The sequence below is a fragment of the Ursus americanus genome, chromosome 2 (genome assembly GCF_024610735.1).
Source record: "Ursus americanus isolate L20-20 chromosome 2, mUrsAme1.1.p, whole genome shotgun sequence".
Lineage (NCBI taxonomy): Eukaryota > Metazoa > Chordata > Mammalia > Carnivora > Ursidae > Ursus > Ursus americanus.
Genome location: NC_142128.1, coordinates 37720280 through 37743628, shown reverse-complemented (window position 1 = coordinate 37743628; position 23349 = coordinate 37720280). Strand labels below are relative to the sequence as shown.

General features: G+C 48.3%; 2 protein-coding genes and 1 long non-coding RNA gene across 3 annotated transcripts; 2 read left to right on the top strand and 1 right to left on the bottom strand.

Annotated features, from left to right (window-relative positions):
• The first annotated feature begins 5089 nt into the window (after window positions 1–5089).
• Window positions 5090–6028, top strand: OR2C1 (olfactory receptor family 2 subfamily C member 1). The gene has a single exon (XM_045784564.2). The coding sequence runs from the start codon at window positions 5090–5092 to the stop codon at window positions 6026–6028; it is 939 nt and encodes a 312-aa protein (XP_045640520.1).
• A 3660-nt stretch (window positions 6029–9688) lies between these two features.
• On the top strand, window positions 9689–18073 carry LOC148110546 (uncharacterized). The gene is made up of 4 exons (XR_015720793.1): window positions 9689–9773; window positions 14416–14492; window positions 15887–16008; window positions 17700–18073. It is a non-coding gene; the product is annotated as an uncharacterized LOC148110546 (long non-coding RNA).
• LOC123783668 (zinc finger and SCAN domain-containing protein 32-like) lies at window positions 12291–23310 on the bottom strand. Its single transcript, XM_087871219.1, is given in 5 exon segments — window positions 12291–13741; window positions 13743–14436; window positions 18637–18802; window positions 21253–21727; window positions 23213–23310. Coding segments are annotated over 4 exon segments (1446 nt in total). The 5' UTR covers window positions 21676–21727; window positions 23213–23310; the 3' UTR covers window positions 12291–13578.
• Between the last annotated feature and the right edge of the window lie 39 nt (window positions 23311–23349).

The following is a 23349-nucleotide window of genomic DNA, read 5'->3' as shown; positions in this document are numbered from 1 at the left end:
CTGCTCACCCCTAGATCCCACCAGCACGTGGCACACGTGTACCCTCAGTGTCCAGTCCTTTGAATGACATGGTTTCTAAGTCAGTTTCTGGGGTAATTTATCTTCCATGACATCTCATGACCTGATTAGGTTGCCAGTCACCTTTTATGTATTTATTTAGTATCATTTGTAAGTAATTGCTCTTCACACAGCATGGTGTCAGTGTCTAAGGTTCTTACCCCTGACTCATGGTTTATGTTAGGGCCGGAGATAGTGGGAATCCCTTCTCCCCCTTCCCTCCCAAAAAACACTCAAGGATGGCATCTCCCAGAAGATGAGCCAAAAATACTTACTTCTTCTGCAGGATGGCTGGTTTATGCCCAGTGAGGAAACAAACACTGAAGTCACCACTGCTTAACACTAAGCATGTCATATAATCACTTCCTGCTCAGTTTACTCATCTACTGAGTGGCGATAAGACCACCTTCTCCAAATGCCATAGAAAGCATTTTAAAGATTTTATTTTATTTATTTTTTTAAGATTTTATTTATTTATTTGACAGAGAGGGAGACAGCCAGCGAGAGAGCAAACACAAGCAGTGGGAATGGGAGAGGAAGAAGCAGGCTCCCAGCGGAGGAGCCTGACGTGGGGCTCGATCCCAGAACGCCGGGATCACGCCCTGAGCCGAAGGCAGACACTTAACGACTGAGCCACCCAGGCGCCCCTAAAGATTTTATTTTTAAGCAATCTCTACACCCAAAGTGGGACTCGAACTCACAACCCCGAGATCAAGAGTCCCATGGTCTACCAAATGAGCCAGCTGGGGGCCCCAGAAAGCATTTAAAAAACTGAGTTAGATCATATGAAAGTACCTTGAAAAGGATAAAATAATATCACTGGTAATTAGTTAAGGAATGTGGTTATTCTTATTACTTTTCAATTATTAATGTACCTTTGGGGTGGGCCTGAGGTGAAAGATGGAGTGGGTTCTTCAGGGACAGCCTTTTCCCCGTGTGCTGGCCACGCAAATGCTTTGTGCCAATTACCTGTGGGGGATGCATGTGCCCCCTTGGGCTCTGCAGAACGAGCCAGAGCCAGCGGGGCTTCCAGGTGGCAGAGCCAGGGCTTCTCAGATAGCCAGGGCCAGCCCCAGGGTTAAAAACCTGTGCTTGCGACTAGTGGGCAGGAGAGCAGCCGCACAGCTCAGCCTCCTTCCTAATTTCTCCCTCTCCTATTTGGTCCACCAGGGACGGCGTGATGGATTTGGGAGAGTCCTGAAGCCAAAGGTATGTTTCCTTGAACAATCCGCGAACTTTTATTAACAGAGACTTCAGGGTATGTGAGAGGCAAAAAGGGAACAAAGTTGGGGAAAGGAGAACGAAAGAGAGAAATGAATGTCTTTTTAAAGGAGCTGATTTTGGAATCTTCCCACAGAAGAAGGGTTGGAAGTGACATGGCCTTAGAGCCCCAAGCCCATTTGTGACCTTCTCCATCAGCTGAGAGAAGAGATAGGAGGAGAAAATATTTGAACTGTGAAGGGAAGTTTTAAAACTACAAATGACTATGAGTCTGCTTCTTCCTCTCCCACTCCCCCTGCTTGTGTTCCCTCTCTCGCTGGCTGTCTCTCTCTCTGTCAAATAAATAAATAAAATCTTAAAAAAAAATAAAACTACAAATGAGGAACTCTAACAAAGTCATTTGTAAAATGGTCTAGGAGAAGAGCTGGGAAATTCTTGATCTGATGAGAATAAAGAAAACAAAATTCTTCAGTGTGCACTTGAGTCCTAGGAACAGAATCCTCAACAGAAGAATGTCACGGAAGACTTGGTTATAGTCCAGTGCCTTCAGGCATACAAATCTCTAGGAACACATTTCTCTCTTGCCAAGGAAATTTCCGATGTTTTATCATGCTGAAATCTTAAAATGTCCTGTCATAATTTCTCTTGCTTTTAATTTAAGCCTATTTTGCTTTAGGAAAATACCTGTTGTGCATTCACACATCTTTAAAATCCCCTCATTGTTGTGAAGACATTATCTGGAAGAGAAAGCAAAACCAAACCTCCCTTTAACCACTTGTTAAACTAACTAGTCTTGGCTGTTCTCCATGAGAACTATTTCCTCCTGCTCCCTCCTCTGTAAAAATCTGCACACGCTCCATGTCTTTTAAGCCATCAGGCAAATCAGGTAAGACCTTCCACTGAGCGTCTGCCCAGGCACTGCATGGCAGAAAGCTTCCCTCCTGGTCCCCACGTCAAACACTCTGCTTTCCCTTTGGTGACACCCACTGCAAATTGCTGTCGCCTTGCAGAGAGATACAGCCTGGAGAGTTATTCCTGGAACACCATGCTTATCCAGCCATTTCCATTCTGAGTTTGTGGTGTTCGGTTGGTGTGCCTGTGTGATACGTTTAGCTCTTCTTCTATTTTATGAGATCCAATGCTTGTTAGAACCGCGGCCACCTGAGCCCGGCTCATGATCCACGCAGCCAGGATTTTTGTTCTAACAGTGGCATCAGAAATAAATTTTAAGGGAGCTTGGTTGTCTTCCCTGATGTGAACATCAAAAGTTAAAGTCCCCTTCAGACAGCATTTATTCCCTTAAGTTCTCTTTATTTCTTAAATTTCAATATTTTTAAACTGTGATGCCCCTTAGGCATTACAATTTCCATAAGTTTAGTTTGAACTATGTCACCTTTTTGGTTTACTGGTCCTATTTTACCTCTTTTAAGATTCAAACTCCCTTATCTCTCATTCTTGAATTCTTAGATTGGGGGATAAAATTCCTGTTAATCTGATCAAATACCTTAAACTTTCTGCCTGGAGAGATTGTGATTGTATTTCACCTCAGACTTCATCCGTCTAGACAAAGTTTGTTTTGTTTTGTGGTTGTTGCCTGCCATTCTGCCTCAATGTTACTCTCCACTGAAAACCCCATTTCCCACTCTGACCATGTCCTTAAGAAAGATTAACTTAGAACTTCCATGCATGAGAGTCCGGCACAAACTGAGTTCTCAAGAATATCACTGACAACCATCTCCCACATAAGTGAAATACTTAAAACATATCTAAAAACTTCTCTACCAGGATTGGGAATTTAGAATTGGGCTTGTTTCTCTGCTTTTCATGATTCACCTTCCCTTTACTGCTCAGGCTAATATTAAAGCAAGGCTTGGATTCTGAGAATGTGGTGTCACAAATGGGGAGTGCCGGCAGCTCAGGAGCTATTTCCATGACAGGAGTCAGCCAACCCCAATTCCAGATGTGGCACCTAATCCACGCATGGTCAGTTGAGAGTTGTGAAATTTAGAGGAGGAGCAGGCAGAAAACTGGGCGAAGGCGGGCAATCACAATATCTGGGATTCTCTTTGAGACACAAGTTGTGGCTGTTTTTCTCAACATCCTGAACATTCAAACCAATTCACAGGCAGGCCAGGATGAGAACCATCTATGCAACATAAAAGCCATTCCTGAAACTCATTCTGTACCCAAGTAACCTCCATCTGGATGTCCCCCTGCTAAAATTGCCCCATAAATGGTACACCCTTTGCATTCAATATTGTTCCCTCTAGGCTTCTCTTAAAATGCAAGTAGTGCTGGATCAATTTAACATTCCCAAATCATGCGAGAAATAGGAACCAAGGGAAGAGACCATTTGAGGGAGGAAACACCCTGAAGAGCAGCTGAGTTGCTGAATTCAAACTTGAAGTTACAGTCACGTTGGCTTGGGAAGTTTGTCAAGCTCAGGCCAATAATCTAGCTGGTCTGGCATTTCCTTCTGAACTTTCTGGTGACGGAGGTAGATAGCTTCCCTCTCGGGGTATAGTTTTTCCCTTTCCGCTTTGGCCGGTTTGTTCCTGGGCTAAACAACATTTCATATGCATAGAACCTGTCTGAAATTCTGGCATCCCTGAGCTGCCACAAAGCACCAGCCACCCAAATACCAGACAGGTTATGGAAGGAAATGGGCAGTGTCTACCTGTTTCTTTCCCCTACATGGATACAAGGGGAGAAGCACTTCTAGAAGCCAGAGGTATGAGACGGATTTCAGAAAGAACTTTGGAACTGAAAGTTGAGCTATCGGATGGTAACTCAGTTCCTCAGCATCCTTAGGTTTTAAATGAAAAGGATAAGTAGTTAACTCCATTTGAAGTATAAGGTAGAGGCGGCCTGAAGGAAGGATGAAAAGTTCTCTGAAGAAAAAAGTTCTCTGAAGTCCTTATCATCCCTGACTTGGTAGAGGGACACTATTGGCCCATTATTAACAAGGCCTAATTTTTGTTTGTGAGATGTTAAGAATTACAGTTTAGACATGGGGATGGTGGTCATATACCTCAAAGGATCAAGGATATCCTCTGAAATCTTCCAGTTTCCTTTACTAATAAAGGGTACCCACTAATTGTTTTAACCCCCTTTGGATAACTGCTGTTTATTTCTTTAGCCTGTTCCACCTCAACTTACTTAGGCTTATGTGAAGTTATGTCTATCCTACATTTACCTCCTCTTAACTTACATGTTTATCTTCTATATTTGGTGAATTATTCACTCTTTCCACTTTCTTCATGATTTAATAGACTCCTCATGTTCTTCCTCAAACTTCATCTTTCTAGACCAACAGTTTTCACCAGGGATGGGAGGGATTTGGAAGAGAGGGGGAGATGTTTATCAGAAACTTCTGGAGAGCTTTTCGAAATAGAGTGAGTCTGCTTCTCCCTCCCATGAGCATATCAAAACCTTGGCTGGGGAAATGTGTATTTTAAGAATTTCTACATGTAATTGTAATGGTCAACTCCCTCTACCTTGTTGTAACCACTGTGCTGGACTGAAGATACCTCATCTTTTTGTTCTTCATAAGGCACTTCTTTCATTGCAGCAATAACTCTCGTTTGACATTCGATGGAATAAAGTTTCCATTCGTGTGAGACTGACAGTGGTTGAGGATTGCAGTGAACATTTGCAGTCACAAAAATTAAATTGGTACTTACACATGATGCCCAGAAAACGATTAGCCCCTCTGTGATGCAGAGCAGCCTTATCTCATTTGCTTTTTCACTTGCTTTTCTCTCAGTGGTTTTCCCTGGACAGATTCCTCAAGTGACTGACAGCAACCAAAATGGCAGGGGCCAACAACAGCTTCTCGGAGGACTTCATTCTGATGGGTGTATCTGACCATCCCCAGCTGGAGATGATCTTTTTCATAGTCATTCTTTTCGCTTACTTGCTGACCTTGGTTGGGAACTCAACCATTATCCTGCTTTCCTGCCTGGATGTCCGGCTCCACACCCCCATGTACTTCTTCCTCAGCAACCTCTCCTCCCTGGACCTTGCTTTTACTACTAGCTCAGTCCCCCAAATGTTGATCAACTTATGGGGACCAGATAAGACCATAAGCTATGGTGGCTGTGTGACCCAGCTCTATGTTTTCCTCTGGCTAGGGGCCACTGAGTGCATCCTGCTTGTGGTGATGGCGTTTGACCGCTATGTGGCAGTTTGCCGGCCCCTGCACTACACCACCATCATGAACCATCGGCTCTGCTGGCTGCTGGCTGCCATTGCATGGTTGGGTGGCTTGAGCAACTCTCTGATCCAGTCAACGTTCACTCTGCAGCTCCCATTATGTGGGCACCGGAGGGTGGACAACTTCCTGTGTGAGGTGCCTGCCATGATCAAACTGGCCTGTGGAGACACGAGTCTCAATGAGGCTGTGCTCAACGGTGTCTGCACCTTCTTCACTGCTGTCCCACTAAGCATCATCCTGATCTCCTACTGCTACATAGCTCAAGCAGTGCTGAAGATCCGCTCAGCTGAGGGACAGAGAAAGGCCTTTAATACATGCCTCTCCCATCTGGTGGTGGTATTCCTCTTCTATGGCTCAGCTATCTATGGGTATCTCCTTCCTGCTAAGACCAGCAACCAGGACCAGGGCAAATTCATTTCCCTCTTCTACTCTGTGGTCACACCAATGGTGAACCCTCTCATCTACACTCTAAGAAACAAGGAGGTAAAAGGGGCACTATGGAGGCTGCTGGGAAAGGGAAGAGAACTTGGCTGAGAGAAGGGGAAATTCCATCATCATTTAACTCCTTCTTCTTTCTTCTTTCTTCTCCTTCTCCTTCTCCTTCCTCCTTTTCTCATTCTTGTTCTGGCCTGATGAATATGAGGAGAACCAACGCTAGTACAACCAAGATATGTTCCCAACAACCCTAAGCCACTAAGATGTGGCTAGAGTTATTTCTAATATTCTATGCTTATTTACTAAAAATCCTGTGGACTACAGGTAACAATAGATCTTAGGTATGTCTCATCAATGGCTCAGAGGTTGTTGACTTAGTACAGATCTAGCTCACTGTCCTTGTACACATGTTATTTATTACATGTAATAAATATTGTTTTTTATTTCTAGAGAATTATGTACTTTAAAAAGCAGTTCCACTTGCAATATCTTTTTATAATGATGCTCTTATTCCATAAAATCAAGCCAGACATGATTAATCCCAAATGAAAACTCAAACAATTCATCTTTGTACCCTATCCATACCCCCATCTTTCTCCATCTCTCTTTGTCTCTTCTCAGTATTTCAGTCTGTCTACCCATACTTCCTTTTTCAAAAAGATTTTATTTGTTTATTTGAGAGAGAGAGATAGAACAGAGTGAGAGAGAGAGAGCACAAGCAGGGGGGAGGGGCAGAGGGAGAAGTAGACTCCGTGCTGAGCAGGAAGCCTGATGAAGGGCTCGATCCCAGGACCCAGGGATCATGACCCGAGCTGAAGGCAGACGCCCAACTGACTGAGCCACCCAGGTGCCCCTGTCGACCCATACTTCCTATCCATATGTTCCTCTGTCATCTTGTTTACCCTCTCCTTTATGTCTACATGCCATTTTCTGCTTCATCTAATATTTAATGAGAAAAAAGAAAGACTATTTTCCTTTAAATTAAACCTATTAATTTAAATTTCCATCTCCAAAGTCCCAGCCATGAGATTTGCTATCAGCATTTGGATATGTTAGTATGATTGGTGGATTATGGGATGCTCTGAGACTCCTAAGTAAGTTTAAGATCCCAAGAAAGATCATCATCTCCATAAAGCATGTCCCCTGCCTCCAGATCTGGTTTTTCAGTCTTAACAGTCCTGGAACACAGCAATCAGTCCAGCACACCATGAGTCACCTTGAGGAATGTAGGTATTGGAATTAGAATGCCAATATGTGATACAGCACATTATTAGAATTGCCGTGGGACTACATACCTACTACCACATTTCATGTACTCTTTCCTTAGAGAAACTGGATTAATATAAGTTGCTTAGCAACTACATTTCCAAAGAAAAGGAAATCAATAGATCTTAGGACTATTTTCTTTCTTTTTTTAAAAAAAGATTTTATTTATTTATTTGACAGAGACAGAGACAGCCAGTGAGAGAGGGAACACAAGCAGGGGGAGTGGGAGAGGAAGAAGCAGGCTCATAGCGGAGGAGCCTGATGTGGGGTTCGATCCCAGAACGCCGGGATCACGCCCTGAGCCGAAGGCAGACGCTTAACCGTTGTGCCACCCAGGCGCCCCAGTTCTTAGGACTATTTTCAAAACAGTGTTGTACTTTGTGTCCCCCACAGCACCTAAACACATGCCTCATACATAGCAGATGATCAATAAACATTTAGTGAAATGAATTAATTAACAAGCCCCACAAGTATCCCGTTTTCACACTGTGAACTAAAACTGAAATGAACGATTTTTATGTTTACTACTTTGGAGTTACCCTGTCCCTTGGACAATGCCAAACACACAGGGACAAATATCCCCCTTTCCACATATCTATAATGCCCCATCCAAAGAAATCTAGTTATATTATCATTCTGAATTGGTTTTTCCAGCTGTAGACCAGAGCCATGACCTATATTCTCAATTTTCCACTCAGTAATATTTCAAGTGTGTCTCCAGGACTAGCCAAGTACTGGCATTATCTTGGTGCATTTATCAAACTTCAGAGACTCACAGGTTCAAAATTTTTATTGAACAGCACACTTAGAGTAGATGAAGTTCTCAGAAGGTAGGATCACAATGACTAAACTCCTAAGTTAATATATAAACCAGAATGACAGTGGATTAATTTATGAGAATTGTAACTACCAAGGAAAATGAACAGTCATATCCTCTAGGCAAATCATTTAAATTACTAAATAACTTGGGAGGAAATAAGTGGAAAATAAAGAGGGAATCCTTAAACACTTTGGAGTAATGACGAAGTCCCTATCAAAAATACAGAATATTCTAAATCTAAGGTGGAGTTAGGGGCATAGGTAAAAACGGAATTGGAGGAGAAAAAGCTAATTGCCATACTGGGCTTCTTCCCACAATCACTCTGCTCTCTGTCTCTCTTTCCTAACAATGTAGCTGTCCAGTTACTGTGCTCTCTGAGTAGGGAGGCAGCAGATAACTTAGAAAATTCATGACGTGAGGAGCTAAGACGCATTTTGATGTACTCTGGAAATAATGAGATATGGTAGCTAGTAGATCTGATCTCTCCAGCACTCCCTTTCATCATCTGTAAAATGAATGGAATACATGGCAGGAACATTAAAAGGATGAAATAAATAATGTGTGTGGGAGTGTTTAGTGGAAACTGCTCAGTGTTATATTTAATCAAAGTGGAATGCATTCATAGGGAGGTTAATCAGTCTATTTCACTTCCCACCTCCCTCCATTTATGTTCTGATCCAGTATACTCCTTCACTGCGCAACCAGTGTCATCATAAATGATGGATGGATGAATGGGCCGGATTAAAGGCAGAGAGACCACAGAGGAGTCTGCACTGTTACTTCCCTCAAACTCCACATCCCAATCTATCAGCTCCCTCTTCAAAATATATCTAGAATTATCTCAACCAAGGATAACAAAGACACATAAAAATTAGGAAAGTATTTCAATGTCCACCAAAATGGAAATGATTGAAGATTCAATATGTTCTGGTACATGACTAAACGCAGCAGCCTAAAGATAAAAGGTGAGTTCGGTATATTGAAATAGAAAACCTTGAAGATAAAGTAAATGGGCAAAATTGCATAGGAAGGTACAGAAAGATATACACAAAGTAAGTTATTTCCTCTGGAAAGAGAGAGCAGCTTGGGAAATAAGGAATGCGGAAACTTTAATACGAGAATGGTTTGCGGTACGCACGGGATATTAAAAACTGAAACAGGAAAGAAAACACTGCGTTGGAAACTCTACTTCTGTCATGATTGTCACTTAAAAACGGTCTTGATTTCCTCTTCCGGAGGATGAAAAAGGTAATACTACTGACTTCATAGGATTATTGTCTGGATTACGTTTTATGGACGTGTATACAACTGCGCCTAGCAAACCAAGAGCGTGACGGTCTTTGACTACTGCCGCTATGACATCTGTAAAACCCTCGGAGCAACACCTGTATTGGAAGGAAAACCCATCCAAGTCAAGAAACAGAAGCGCCTGGCCAACGGAAGAGCAATAACCAACAGGAGAGAGTTAACGAACACCCATAGCCCGGACCCGGGTTCTCTGAAATACCAGGATTTGGCCCCAGAGCATGACGCGGAGAAGATCCTGTCGATTCATTGGTGAGGAGGACTGTTGATTAGCGGAAGGCGGAAACCAGAGAAAGAGGTTCTTCTGGCTGGGCTTGCGTGCTCCGCCCCGCGCGTTTCCGGCTGAGCCGTTGCGCATGCGTCAAGGCGTCTGAACAGCCCGGCATGCCTCGCGGCAGCTTCCGACCCAGTGCGTTGGAGAAGATTGAGCTGTTGGAGAAGATGGAGCTGTTGGTGAGTGACGTGTGTGAAGCTGACTTTTCCTGCTGGGAAGGCACCGAGCGCTGCGGCTTCTCCCTCTACCCTGCAGCTGTGGTCTTCCGTCCCGGGACGCGAAGACACCGAGTGGCCGTGTGCCGAGACCTCGCCCCTCGGGGGTGGGGGTGGGGAGGAGGTGGCCGGCGCGCCACCTGTCCCCTACGGGGCACCCGTCCGTGCATTTCCCCCCGGAGAAACCTTTGAAGGGTTCCGAGCCTCCTGCCCTTGCGATTTACGCCGATGAAGCACTCATGCACTGAGGCCTGTTGTCTGGGAAGAGCACGCAGACCCTGCCCTTGTCCTCAAGAGAGCTCCCAAACGAGTGGAGAAGTCAACCCACCAGAAACATCTTGGTATTAGGTGGAGTTAGAGAAGGCGCTTTGCGAGAGAGTTAGAGACAGGGCCGAAGAGTTCAGAGCATTCGGAGGCTTCAAGAAGGCGGTAGTGTTAGTGCCAGTACTCATCCTGTGGGGGTGCTTGCCTTTCGATGGTGCTCTCCTTCAGGATATAAAAGTTTCCTTCTTTCTACATTTCTAGGTTCAGGTGCCCTTCCTTCCCTGGCTGGGAGGGATGGAGACTTGCATTCCCCTTGTATTCAGTGAATCGAACCCTGAGAAGAGTTTAGGTAGGAAAAGTTTGTGGGTCAGGGTATTAAGGCTTGAAAGCCCAGAGCCTGTTTGTTCCAGGACCTGAGACTAGATCACCTGTGCAGGTTGGAGAATATGCATAGAGTAGTGGGCAGTGAGGCTGGAGTGGTTGGTTGGGACTTGAATGCCAAGGACAGCCTTGTAAGCTTGGAGTTCTTGGCTTATTTCAGTGGCAACAGGAAGTCTCCAGGGCTTTGGAAAAGACTAGTTATACAATTGGATCAGATACATGGAAAGTCAGGAAATCCAGATCTGCTCTGTAGGAAGACTAGGTGGAGAGATGAAGGCTTTTACAGCAGCCTGGTCTAATGACATGTCCTTAGACAGGGGTTCCTAACCAAGGAGGATTTTGCCCCCAAAAGGCATTTGGTAACAATGGAGTCAATTTTGTGGTCACACCTCAGAGGTGCTGCTGACATCTAGAGGGTGGAGGCCAGGGATGCGGTTACATGTCTCCTATCATGCACAGAGCCCCCCCCCCCAATCCATCCACAATAAATACCTGTGTGGCCCAAGATATCAGTAGTGCTGAGTTTCAGCGATCCTGTTTAGAATGGTAGTAGTGGAAATGGAGGGAAGACAGATGTCAAGAGACATATCAAACTGACCAGTTTCCTCTTCTTTTGTAGTAGTGTGCATTGGGCCAATCAGGAAATCCAGACATTATTTGCAATACTCAGTAAATCTCAAACTTCTGCAAAAACTCCAGAGGTGCCACTAGAATGGCCAAGTCCATGGAACGTACTGAGCCGCTTCCTTCATCTGCCAGAGCAGGGCTGCACAAAGTTCACTCTTTGAGGCATGGCCCCTACCACAGTGACTTAGGTTACCTGCTAGGGTCCTGTGTTCTCCATGAGTAATGATCGCTCAGTCCTGTCTGCCAGGAAGCCAGCCAAGGATGAGTAACAGGACTGGGAGGCTGGAACTAAAATAGGGAAAGCAGACATTTGCGTGTGACGAGGTCAGTGGTGAAATGGGCATACTCGAGCCCAGGGTCTCAGTATTCCCCATGCTGTACCTGCAATGACTGGTAGGGTAGTCCCCTCCCAGGGGAGGCTGAGAAGAGGTGTCCAGAGGAAAGGAAAGTGGGGTCAGGAGGCCGGAGGGATCCAGCTCCTGTTTTCGCTGCAGGCACCCATCTGCCATCTTAGACTAAAGAACCAGAACACGAAGGGGCGGTGATCTGTGGCTTTGGCCTTCTTCTTTGGGTAGTGAGAATACTGGATCTTCCTTGTAGGAATGGTTAGTAATCTTCGGCAAGGAACTGTCCATTGAGAAATTATATCAGTTAGTTAAAATGTTTCAGTGAGGGAGGGATGTATAGAAACCATATGGAGTCTCAGTATTTCATATACAGGAGGTAAAACTGGCTTCTTACAAGACATGTGAAGGGCTGAACCATACCAGGAGGGTGTCCTATACCTGAGAGGAGATCTAGAGGCTGGGAGGTGTTAGGTTTTATACAGCTACTTCAGATTCATTCTCCAGTGCCTAGTGCAGTGATCAGGCTGTGTGAATCAACGACAGGTAGGCAGTCAGGTATCCGCCATAAGTGCAGGGAGCAGCTACTCCAAATGGAGTTGGGGGAACACAGCGAAAAGTTTGGATTAATCACGACTTGGAAGAGAGACCCTGCCTGGCTGGTCACATCTTGGGGGTGTTGGAGCTGGCTGGTGCTGCGCGACTGCTGCTGGTACTTCCGAAGGTCTGGTGAGGTGATTCTACTTCATCGACCACATTGTATCTGGCTACTAAAGAACCTGGAATAGCAAAGAACCAGGAAATACAAGGCTCAACTGGAGGAAACACTGAAATAGATTCTTAAGGACTTGCCTTCCTTCCCATTCTTCCCCAAAATTAATTTTTTTTTTTGTTTTGAGGTAGAACATTCTTATTTGTTCTTGTTTAATTCCTCAAAAAGACTGAAGCAGAGACCATGACATTGCTTTCACCATAATTAGACAATGTACTAACAGCTTGTGTGCACAGGCCAGGAACCAGGACGACGTGCCCAGGTTTTACCACGTTAATCCATGGAGATTTCACAAAAGCTTGAATATCTGTTCAAAATTAATATGACTTAGATTGGTTTTTAGTGCTCCTGACACCCCATTCCTTTCTCCCACACCCCTGTTTTCACCATATACCTGTGATGTTCCCTCTCAGTGGAAGTGCAAACCTCTCCAATCCAATTCTCCTGCTCCTTTCTATGTTCTCCACTAACACAGGCTCTACCCATGGATTCTTTTGGGAACCTGTGGGCACCTGCATGAGGATAAAGTTTTAATGGAGAATATTAGCACCAAGGGCCAAGAGAGTGGAGTGAGTAGCACCTTTATTTTCATTAGAAATAGTAATACTGGGGCGCCTGGGTGGCTCAGTCATTAAGCGTCTGCCTTCAGCCCAGGGCGTGATCCTAGAGTCCTGGGACCGAGCCCCGTGTCGGGCTCCCTGCTCTACTGGGATCCTGCTTCTTCCTCTCTCAGTCCCCCTGCTTGTGTTCCCTCTTTCACTGGCTGGCTATCTCTCTGTCAAATAAATAAATAAAACATTAAGAAAAAAAAGAAATAGTAATACTTATAAACCTGTAGAAACTGTTAAATGTAACACACAAGAAACTAGGAACCTGGGTGGGGGTGATACAGAGGAGAATCTTAGAAAGAGGAACCCAGATGTCACACTTGGTCTGAGATTAAGTCACTTAGAGTAGTGGTACGCTGTGGCTTAAGCTGTCCCTCCTGCCTTGCTCTCTTCTGGGTGACCTACTCTGAGGTAAGACATTCCTGAGAGCAGGTGCCTAGAGGTCATTCACTTCCAGATATGCTTCCCATGAGGAGGGAAAACTTTTTCTCTGACCTGCCCCAGAAACAGTTCCCAGACCACTAGCCACCCATTCTCTGTTCAGAACAAGGTTGCCCTAGTTTCCTGGCAGGGCTTTGGATCCTGTGTTCAAAGCAGATGGAAGTCCTGGTGACACAGGACTGTGGGTCACAGGCAGACCTAGAAAGAGAGCTCGGCACCCTTATGCTGATTCCTCTTCCTGCTTGAGATCCACTTGTAAGTCTCCTGCTGAGCCATGGACTGGCTGGCAGAGGCCTCCACAAGCCGATGGAAGCTTTCAGGAGAGACTCACACTAGGGAATTGATCTTTTGGCTTTCCTACACCCTTGCAGCATGTGTCCCTTCTTGGGGTGTGAGTGTGTCTTCTCTGTGTGCCCCCGATGGTGGATGAGGACAGGGTTTTTGGGGAAGCTTTTCTCACACCAAGAGCACGTGTACGGCTTCCCCCCAGTGTGTCTTCTGGTGGGCACGGATGTGGGAGCTGTTGTTGAAGCTTTTCCCACGGTGCGCACAGGGGTGCGGGCTCTGCGCAGTGTGGACTCGCCGGTGAGCGCTGAACTGGGAGCTGTTGTTGAATCTCTTCCCACAGACAGTGCACTGATAAGGCTTCTCCCCGGTGTGGGTCCTCTGGTGGACAATGAGGCTGGAGCTCTGGTTGAAGCTTTTCCCACATTGCCCACAGCGGTAGGGTCTCTCCCCTATGTGCGTCCTTAGGTGGGCAGTGAGGTTGGAGCGCTCACTGAAGCCTTTCCCACATTCGCTGCACTTGTGAGGCTTCTCTCCTGTGTGGATTGTCTGAGGCCGAATGAGGTAAGAACCTTGGCTAAAGCTTTTCCCACACTGCTGGCACTTAGACATTTTTTCCAGTTCAGGGACTGGCTGATGGCGACAGGGAGAGCCCTGAGAGCAGTCTCCCCCACTCAGGACATGTGCACAAGCCTTCTCCCCGGCACGGAGTGTCTGCTGACTCCTCCTGTCCTCGGACGGGGGTCTCCCCTCACGCTCCCCTGGAGAACATCTACGTTGCTCTCTTGGGCTCAGGTTGCAAAAAATTTCACTAGACTCTCTCCATAGATTCTTCGTCACTTCTGCTTGCCCTGAATCATCCCATTTCTGATTCTCTTTTTTAGCTTTGTTCTTGATCTCAAGACCTGAGGGAAGAAAAAGACACGGGACTGTGGAGAAAGAACAGAACAAGGAGTTACAGGTAAAGCATCATAAGGGAGAAATACCTAAATGGAATTCTTCATGGGATTCAGCCATCTTGCTAAGTCATAGCCTAATTTCATTTTCCAATTGTAGTATATTCAAGCTCCAAACCCTGTGGTCCTGGGGAAAAAAAACCCTGGATTCCACCTTCTGTTTTTGTATACTGTCTTTCTATTTTCTTTTCTTTTCTTTTCTTTTCTTTTCTTTTCTTTTCTTTTCTTTTCTTTTCTTTTCTTTTCTTTCTTTTCTTTTTTTTCTTTTCTTTTCTTTCCTTTCCCTTCCCTTCCTTTCTTCCTTTCTTCCTTTCTTTCTTTAAAGATATTATTTATTTATGATAGAGAAAGCAAATCCATGCACCAGCGTGGGAGAGGGAGAAACGGGTTCCCCACTGAGCAGGGAGCTCGAAATGGGGGCTCAATCCCAGGACCCCAGGATCATAACCTGAGCCGAAGGCAGACGCTTTACCAACTGAGCCACCAGGCCCCCTATACTGTCTCTTTTTGGATGTTCAGGCAGTGACACATCTGAGGCCGAGAGGCCAGCGCTGTGTCATCCGCTAGTCTGTCTTCAGATTTCACCTCTACTCTTGACGGCCTGGCCGCTGGCAGCTGAATAACAACAGGCTACCCTGAGCTCGGCAGAAACGAGAAGAAAGCGTGTTGCCAGGACGTGGCCGGCACACGCTCAGCTCAGGAAAGGAAGGTGATGCTGGAGCAGAAGGGAAGGGGAGAGAGTTGGGCTGGAGGCCCATGGCAGACTGAGGAAGCCGAGGAAGGGAGCTGCACGGGGAACACGCCACGTACTCTGTGAAGGTGGCTGGCGGATGCAGACCTGGGCTCTGATGGGCAAGGGGAAAAGCCTCAACACCGAGAGGCAGACTCCCTGGCCTAGAGCAGGCCGTGCATCAGGGCAGTGAGCACGCCAACAACAGAGGCCGCTCCCTCCTGATAGCTGGGCTAATGGGCTCTGGGGGACTTTCCTGTCCCTTGGCTGTCAGAGTCAGGAGTCCTACCAGCTCTGGGTGGGAACAAGACTGGCAGGTCAAGTCTCCCACCTTCCCAGCCAGGATCCCAGAAGTCCTCTTCGTCCCCAGCTGCACCATCGGCCCAGACCCCTTCTCCGACCTCTGTGGGCTCCCCATTCTGCTGACTCAGCTCTCCAGACTCCGTAGCCCTTCCCTCTTGGCCAGGAACAGCACGGCTTGCCACCTTGGGTGCAGAGACCCAGGAGCCGGACACGGCATCCACTTCCTCATAAAGGACACAAGGCTTAGGCACACGGCCTGCCCTCACCTTGTGGTACCTCGACCGCAGGCTGTTGAACTTGGTGCGACACTGCTCTGGGGTGCGCAGAAAGCCCTGCTCCCACAGTCGTTCTGCCACCACCCTGTAGGTCTGGCTGTGCTGACAAGTCTGGAGTTTCTCGATGTTGAGCATCCCAGAGGATGGCCAGGAGCGTCTCGGTCTCGTCGTCGCCCCAGTGCACACCTGCTGCCAGGGGCCAAGGGACACACGGTGAGTCCACAGGGGCCTGCACACCACTCGGCAAGGTTAGCAGCTCAGGAAGTTATGTGCGGGTTTGTCCAGCTCTGCCACAACCGTGTGCTGTCATCCCAACCGTGTGCTGTCATCCCGGGGAAGCTACCCCACTGTGGGCTTCTTTCCTAAACACTGATGCTCAGTGTAGTGGAAAGGGCATCATCTCTGACGGAGAAGGGGCTGTGGCATATTTACCAATGCTGCCCTCGTGTTTCTCTTTATCTCGAATCCCACTCATTTGTCCTGAGACATGACTCACGGAAGCGTGGTGCTCGCCTGTGTGCAGTTGGGGCAGTCCCTGAGGTGTGTGGCTCTAAGCGTCTGACGCTCTCAGAGGGCCCGCTACCTCCTGAAGGCCTGGGTACGCAAGCACACAGGCACAGTTCGAGTGCGCGCTGCCCCTCAGGACCGCTCTCCGCTGTGCGTGTGGGCACGTGTGTGTTGGCATCTCCCTGGCTGCGGGCTGTCCCCCAGCCCCACGCTCTCCCTCCCACACTCTGTCCCCACTGTGTTCCGTGTCTCGCCCCTTCCTTGTTCCTGCTCGCTGTCACATGTACTGTCCACCTTGGCCTGAGCACTCTGGTGTCTTGCTTTCTCATTCTTGCAGTCACTGTGTGTCGCGCCTACTCTCGTCCTGTTCATCTCCCTTCCTCTAGCCAACAGTCTCCACTCGCTCTGTCTCCCTCCTTCTTTCACAGGTCTTTGGTCTTTGTCTCTCTCTGAAGAAAGGAACACAGTCTGGCCCTGAGGGAATGGGCATCGTTACCCGAGAGTGATGTTAGTCATTCTGAGTGACGCCTCTGTTGAGGGCCCTCTGTGTAGGGCCAGGGCGTGTGTCCTTCCTGACAGAGACGGCTCTGTCCTCCCACGTGACTGGTCCCTGGAACAACACCGGGGGCTGCTGCTGCCTACAGAGTAGCACCGTCCCAGCCTGGCGTGGGGCAGACAGGACCGCTGGCATCCCACCCGGGCAAAGCGAAACGGGGGGGGTGGGTGGGTCAGGCCTCCAAGGGGAGCACAGGGTAAGCGCACAGCCACGTGGACAGACAGCAGTGCAAGGGAGGGCCAGTGGATGGACCGCATGATCTTTCCAACATCTCTGGTAAGAATGGGCTCAGGGGTAAGAGTGAAATGGGAACCCTGGGGACAGCAGGCGTCAAGCACAGCTCACTGGGCCCCAGCTGCCCTACACACAGTCTCCCGGTCTCAAAGAACCCTCCTCTGGGAACGGTTCCTAGGTGCCTGTGCCATCAGCCAGGCTGGGGAGAAACCAGCCTCTGGTGGAGGGCGGCTACCACAGAGCAGGGGACGAGGGGGGTCACAGGCCAGCAGCACTGGTAACCCGTCAGAAACGCATATTCCTGGGCCCCACCTGCACCCACCATATCTGGAGCTCTGGGGATGTGCCCCAACGCGCTCGCCCCCCAGATGAGTCTGAGGACCACCGCCAGCGCCAGTGGCCTCTGTGTGGCGAGACGCTCTTTCAGCAGACTGTTGGCATAACAGCTGTTTATTTAAAAAATAAAAACTTGCTTCATTCTAAAGCAGTATATGCACATTACAGGAAAAAAATGTTTCATGGAGGGGGGAAGCTCTGAGCCCCACCACCCAGAGATGACCCTAGTACTAAAAATACCACAGTAACTCAAGCCTTTCGTTTTTTTCAGGCCAGCATAATATATTCCGTCCCAGAAATCCATCTGCAAGAAGGAAGTGGTTCATTTTGTTACCTTATTAACGGAACCTCGGGGGACACATGCAAGTCTGTGATCCTGAGGAGGTCACAGTACTAGGGATCGGAGCAGCCCGAAGCCAGGCTGAGCAGCAGGAGCAGAGCTGGGCACACGGTGAGTCCTGCCTCCTTCACATTCAACCCCAAAGCTTCAGAAACCACACACCAGAGAACAGTGATGTTCGCAAGGATTACAAAGAAAGAAACACCAAGGTTTATACTGATATACTCATTGTTTCATCTGCTTAAGGAAATAAAAAACACTACAGCAAATACACCTGTTAAAAACAATTAAAATTAACAATTTCACCTCCCCTCTCTCGCCCCCTCTTTAAAAAAAAAAAAAAGTTAAGCTGGATGAGATAGGGGCTTTGTCTCAAGTGCGTGAAGAGCTGGTTGCAGGTGAGGGCAAATGTGTGGGTGTGAATGTACCTGGTTTAGAAGTAATAGAATTAAATTGCCGTGAAGGAGAATTAGGGCTACACATAAGAAATCTCCACCCTGGGGCGGCTGGGTGGCTCAGTCGTTAAGCGTCTGCCTTCAGCTCAGGTCGTGATCCCAGAGTCCTGGGACTGAGCCCCGCATCGGACTCCCTGCTCGGCTGGGAGCCTGCTTCTTCCTCTCACACTCCCTGTCTTGCTGGCTGTCTCTTTCTGTCAAATAGATAAATATAATCTTAAAAAAAAAAAAAAAAAAAAAGAAATCTCCACCCTATCTAAGTGCTGTTACCATCAAGTAACATTTGAAATCTTGTGTTGAGGGTATATTTCAAAAGCATTTAATGTGGATCCCCACAGCCTATTCAAGCTCAGACCCGCCTTCCTCCCCAGCCCTCCTCCTCTGCCCTCCCAAGGGCAGAGACCTCGGCTTACCTTCTGAGTGTTCCCCTGCTCTTTGTTGTGACCTCCGTGACCCCTCCAAAGTGCTTTCCTCTGGATGAACCCCCCGTTTCAGGTGGCATTTCGGGAACTCTCTGGCTTCTCCCCACAGGGCTGTCTTGTCATTGAGCATTTTCCAGTCCTTCCCAGAATCTGGGACCTGCAAACAGACCCCATCATCTGTCACTACAAATTCTTGCCTAAGGGACTGTAAAACCTGAGAGTGGCATTAGGAAACCATGTGAGACATAAGGAGACAGAAGGAAATGTTCTCAGACCCCTGTAAGAAGAAAAAAAAAAAAGATAAAATTTGGTCTCACTCACGTGGCCTGCAGTGATTAAGATCATGAGATGCAAGCACCGAGCAGAGGTGACGTGGCCAGCGCTGAGTGGACACACGTCTGCAGCATGCGAGCACTGCAGCCTTGAGTGGGGAGCACCTCTCCTCCACGTCCGGGCCTCGCCACATCTGCTCAGCTCGCCCAGCATTAAACAGAGCCCTCACATGGGCCCCTTCTGTGTTCACCCTGCAGTCTGCTCCCTGACTCGGTCCTGTGCTGCCACATCCTGATATCACCCTGTGCCTTCCCAGAATGCAGCAGCTCTTGTAAAGCGTAAGCTCACGCTGTCACTGTTGCCGCTGCAGCAGCTGCCACCACCCGCAGGATGCAGTGCCAAGCCCTCCCACCTTCCCTCCTCGACCTCCCACCTTCCTTCCTCGACCTCTTCTGGGTGTCAGAGCCAATCCTTGCTTCTCTGCCAAACAGGCCACATCCTCTCCCACCTGAGGCTCCTGACACAGCTCCTCCCTCCCTCCAGCTCAGCTGTCCCCTCAGAGAGGCCGTGCCCACTTCCTGTCTGCCTGCGGTCCTAGTCCAGTACATCTGTCTGCTCATTCCTGTAGAGCACTTATCCCAAAGTTGCTTGCTTGCTTTCTTTCTTTCTTTCTTTCTTTCTTTCTTTCTTTCTTTCTTTCTTTCTTTTTTTTTAAAGATTTTATTTATTTAATTGACAGAGACAGCGAGAGAGGGAACACAAGCAAGGGGAGTGTGAGAGGGAGAAGCAGATTCCCCAATGAGCAGGGAGCCCGATGCGGGGCTCAATCCCAGGACCCTGGGATCATGACCTGAGCCGAAGGCAGATGATTAAAGGCTGAGCCACCCACGCGCCCCAAAAGTTGCTTTCTTCCTTTGCTTGTTGTCCATTTTCCCCATGGAGGGTAGGATCCTGCAGGCCAGGGACCACGCCTGTCATGTTCACTGTGAAATCCCCAATATGTGGCACGCGGCATTCATCTCAGAGCTACTTGTGTCTTTCAGAACCACCTGCATCCCCTTCCGTCCCAGGCTTCTAACTGGTCCTTCAAGTGACCAAGTGGTGGTTGCGCGAGGCAGCTGGCGTCCTGAGAAGTGCTATCAACCTGCACTGCCCCACTCACCTCCACTTCTTGCTCTGCCTTTCACATCCCAGACAGTTTCAGGGAGCTCTTTTAACCCTTACATTTCTGTACCGTTAGCATTCCTGTTAAGAGCTTGGCTCTGAAATGCTGGGGGCCACAAGGGAGAGACCAACCCCACAGAGAGAGGGCAAGGAGACCTGGAGCAGAATGGCTGTCAGCATGTAGGGGCTCCCGCTATTCACCTGTCCAGTCTCTAACTCCATACATGTGCTACTGCTTGCTCTTCTCCACTCCCTCCTAGGTGTTATTAATTGTTTCAACTCCCTGGATCCTTCATGAACTTCCTCAGCTTGGACCCTAATGTGTCCCCACCACATGGCTCTGCCTTCTCCACATTATGTCAACACCACCCTTCCCCTGCAGCCCGAGGACATGTCTGCCTCCTCACTGGGGACACCAGCATCTCCCATTCCAGTCATGCAGTCTCCGCACCCAGGGCGCTGCTTCCCGTTGACCACAGAGGAGCTCAGCCTACAGCATCCCTCTGACCCACTCTCCTTTACTCTGTGCCTCTCCCAGACTTGGGATTGGGATCTTAGTAGCCTCCTTCCCACAAATCTCCCACAACCAAAGCCATGTTCCTTTTCTTCTCCTGTGCCTTTCACACCTCCCTTCTCCCAAAATGTACAAGATCATTACACTGACCAGCTGTCAGACCTAGTCCCTAACTGGACAGGTGCCGACTTTGTGAGACTCCTCACTATCCCATACTGACCCCTTAATCCTGGCGCAGGAGCGGCTCTAATACAACTCTATTTAGTGTAGAACACACAGCATCTGCATTCAGGGAATCTTCCATGCAAGAGACACTGGGTTTTAATTCACTAACTCTAGTTTTTCTGATTCCCTGGGTGAGGGATAGTTGTCCTTTCCCTGGCCTTCTGTGGGGAGCTATTCTGAGTTTTTACATTTGTATTAGGGACCCTAAACACTCACTGAATGTATCAGTGTCTACGTTATAGCAGCAAATGAGAAATTCTACCCATAAAGGAACGGCAGGGGACCACCCCAAGCTAGGTCCTAGTTTCTGGTGGGTGACAGAGGCTACTGTGCATTTCTCAACTTGGCTCCTCTCCGCTAACCCAGATTCCTGTGCTTCTCACTCAGTTCTTCATAACGAAACTCACCAGGTTCTGAATGCCTTTCCTTACCTATTGCCCAGATCCACTCTGTACGTCCTCAACCAGAGCCACTGCGTCCTCGCCATTTTCTGGATGTTGCTCTCTCACCCAGGTCTGGATCTCCTCTGGCAAGATGGTCAGAAACTGCTCCAAAACCAACAGCTCCAGCATTTGCTCTTTTGAGTGTGTCTTAGGCCTTAGCCACTGACAACAGAGTTCCCAGAGCTTGCTAAAAGCTTCGTGGGGGCCAGCTACCTCCTGGTAGGAGAACCGCCTGAAGCGCTGGCGGGAAGCTTCCGAGTGAGGGTTGGTGCTGTTTAGGGCTGATTTCTGTCCCTGTGAGCAGTCCTTGCTTGGGGATGGGTATGCCTGGGGACTCCTTGTTGCAGCCATGATTTGCTTCAGCAGACTGGCTGACTGGCAGCCACTTCTACCCTGGAGAACAGATTCCATTTCTTCTCATATCACTGGGAAGCCATTCTCCTGGACACCAGTGAATGTCTTCCTGGCATTAGAGAAACATGAGAATATCTTAGTGGTGCACAATCACAGCTGAAAAAGACTCTAATTGGAAGGGAAGCTACAGGAAATGGAAAAAGACAGCATAAAGTGATCTCATATTCCTTCCCTCTGCTTCTCGTGATGTACTTTCTGTCCTTTTCCTTTGCTCCCTCTACAATCCGAGAATCTAAAGCACTGGAAATATCAAAACTGTTTTCTCCACAGCCGATTGGTATTTGCTCATGAATTTCCCAAGCTACTTTCACAGTGTAGTCCAGCTGTTCTTTCTTGTGTTCCCCATATGCCTGGATCTTGTTCCCTGCCCTTCCTCCCCTCAGTAAGCCAAGAGCCATCTTCCCAGTTGCCACCTTCTCGTAAGGTGCCTCTGGATTAGCCTCTTATCATTTACCCCCTGCTCTCTACCACCACCACCACCGCCCCCCCCCACACACACACAGAGTGTGGATGAGAAATGACTGGCTTGCTGTATGCTTTTATTTTCCAGTATTCCTTCCTACTTTGAAATGCATCTTCTTCCTTTGTGATTGAGTCCCTCTAAACTCCAGTGGGTCTGGTGGGGCTATTCATTATAGTACCCTTCCCTCCCACCCCAGGAGCAGGCATCTGACATAAACCGAGCCTGTCAAAATTCTCTGAGGTTTTACCTAAGGTGGGGTGTGAGAAGTTCCAGATTTCCTAGGAATTGCTGAATTGGGAGGATGTAAGACTGGAGCTACCTGTAATTGTGTCACTCAACATTCCACTCCTCCACCAAAGGGGTGAGCCTCTTCACAGAAGTAAAAACAACCCCCCCCCCAAAAAAACTTTTAAACAAATGCATTTGGGTTATTCTTCTTCCAAAGTACTTGAACTGCTTTCACTTATAATCTCTTTACATATAATGCAGCCCAAGAGGCTAGAGATTGAGAAATGGAAGGCATTACTGGTAGCAGTCCTTTTTAACAAAAAAGGAGAATCCCACGGCACAGCTCCGCAGCAAGGCCCAGGCCTCAAAGATGTATGCCATGCCTCAGATCTTCTACATCCGGCTCCTTATCCAGATGAAGAATAGTTTAGTAAATGCTATACTAGTTTCATGCGGAAGTCGGAACTTGTGCTCCTCTTGACCCCTAACATCCCGTCCATAGTTTGAGAATACTGCTCTCGTGTTGCACTCTGGCGAAGACCCTGGCGCTCGGCAGAAAGCAGGACGAGGATGGGAGCCGGGGTGGTTCACGTTTCGCTAGGCAGAGATGCCCTGAGTCGTGCCGGCTCCCTGGGCACGAGGGTCAGGCGCTGGGGCGGAGGCGGCGTGGGGAAGTACCCGCAAGGTCACGGCCCGCAAGGAGTCCAGGGGGGACCGGGGCGTGTGCGGGGGGCGCCCGCCCCTGTGCCCACCGCCCTGGAACGACTCCCAGCGGCGAGGGGTTCACAGGCCGGCATTGAACCCAGCTTCGAGCCCGTGGCCGCGAGGAAGCGGAGCACTCACCCGAATCGCTCAGCCGCCGGTCAGGGAGTCACCCCCTGGGCACTCCCTCCCCTTTCCACCGGCTCTAGTCCACCCGCCGCGCTTGTTCTCGAGCAGCGCCATTGGACTACAGCTCCCGCCGTGCACTGCGAAGGCTG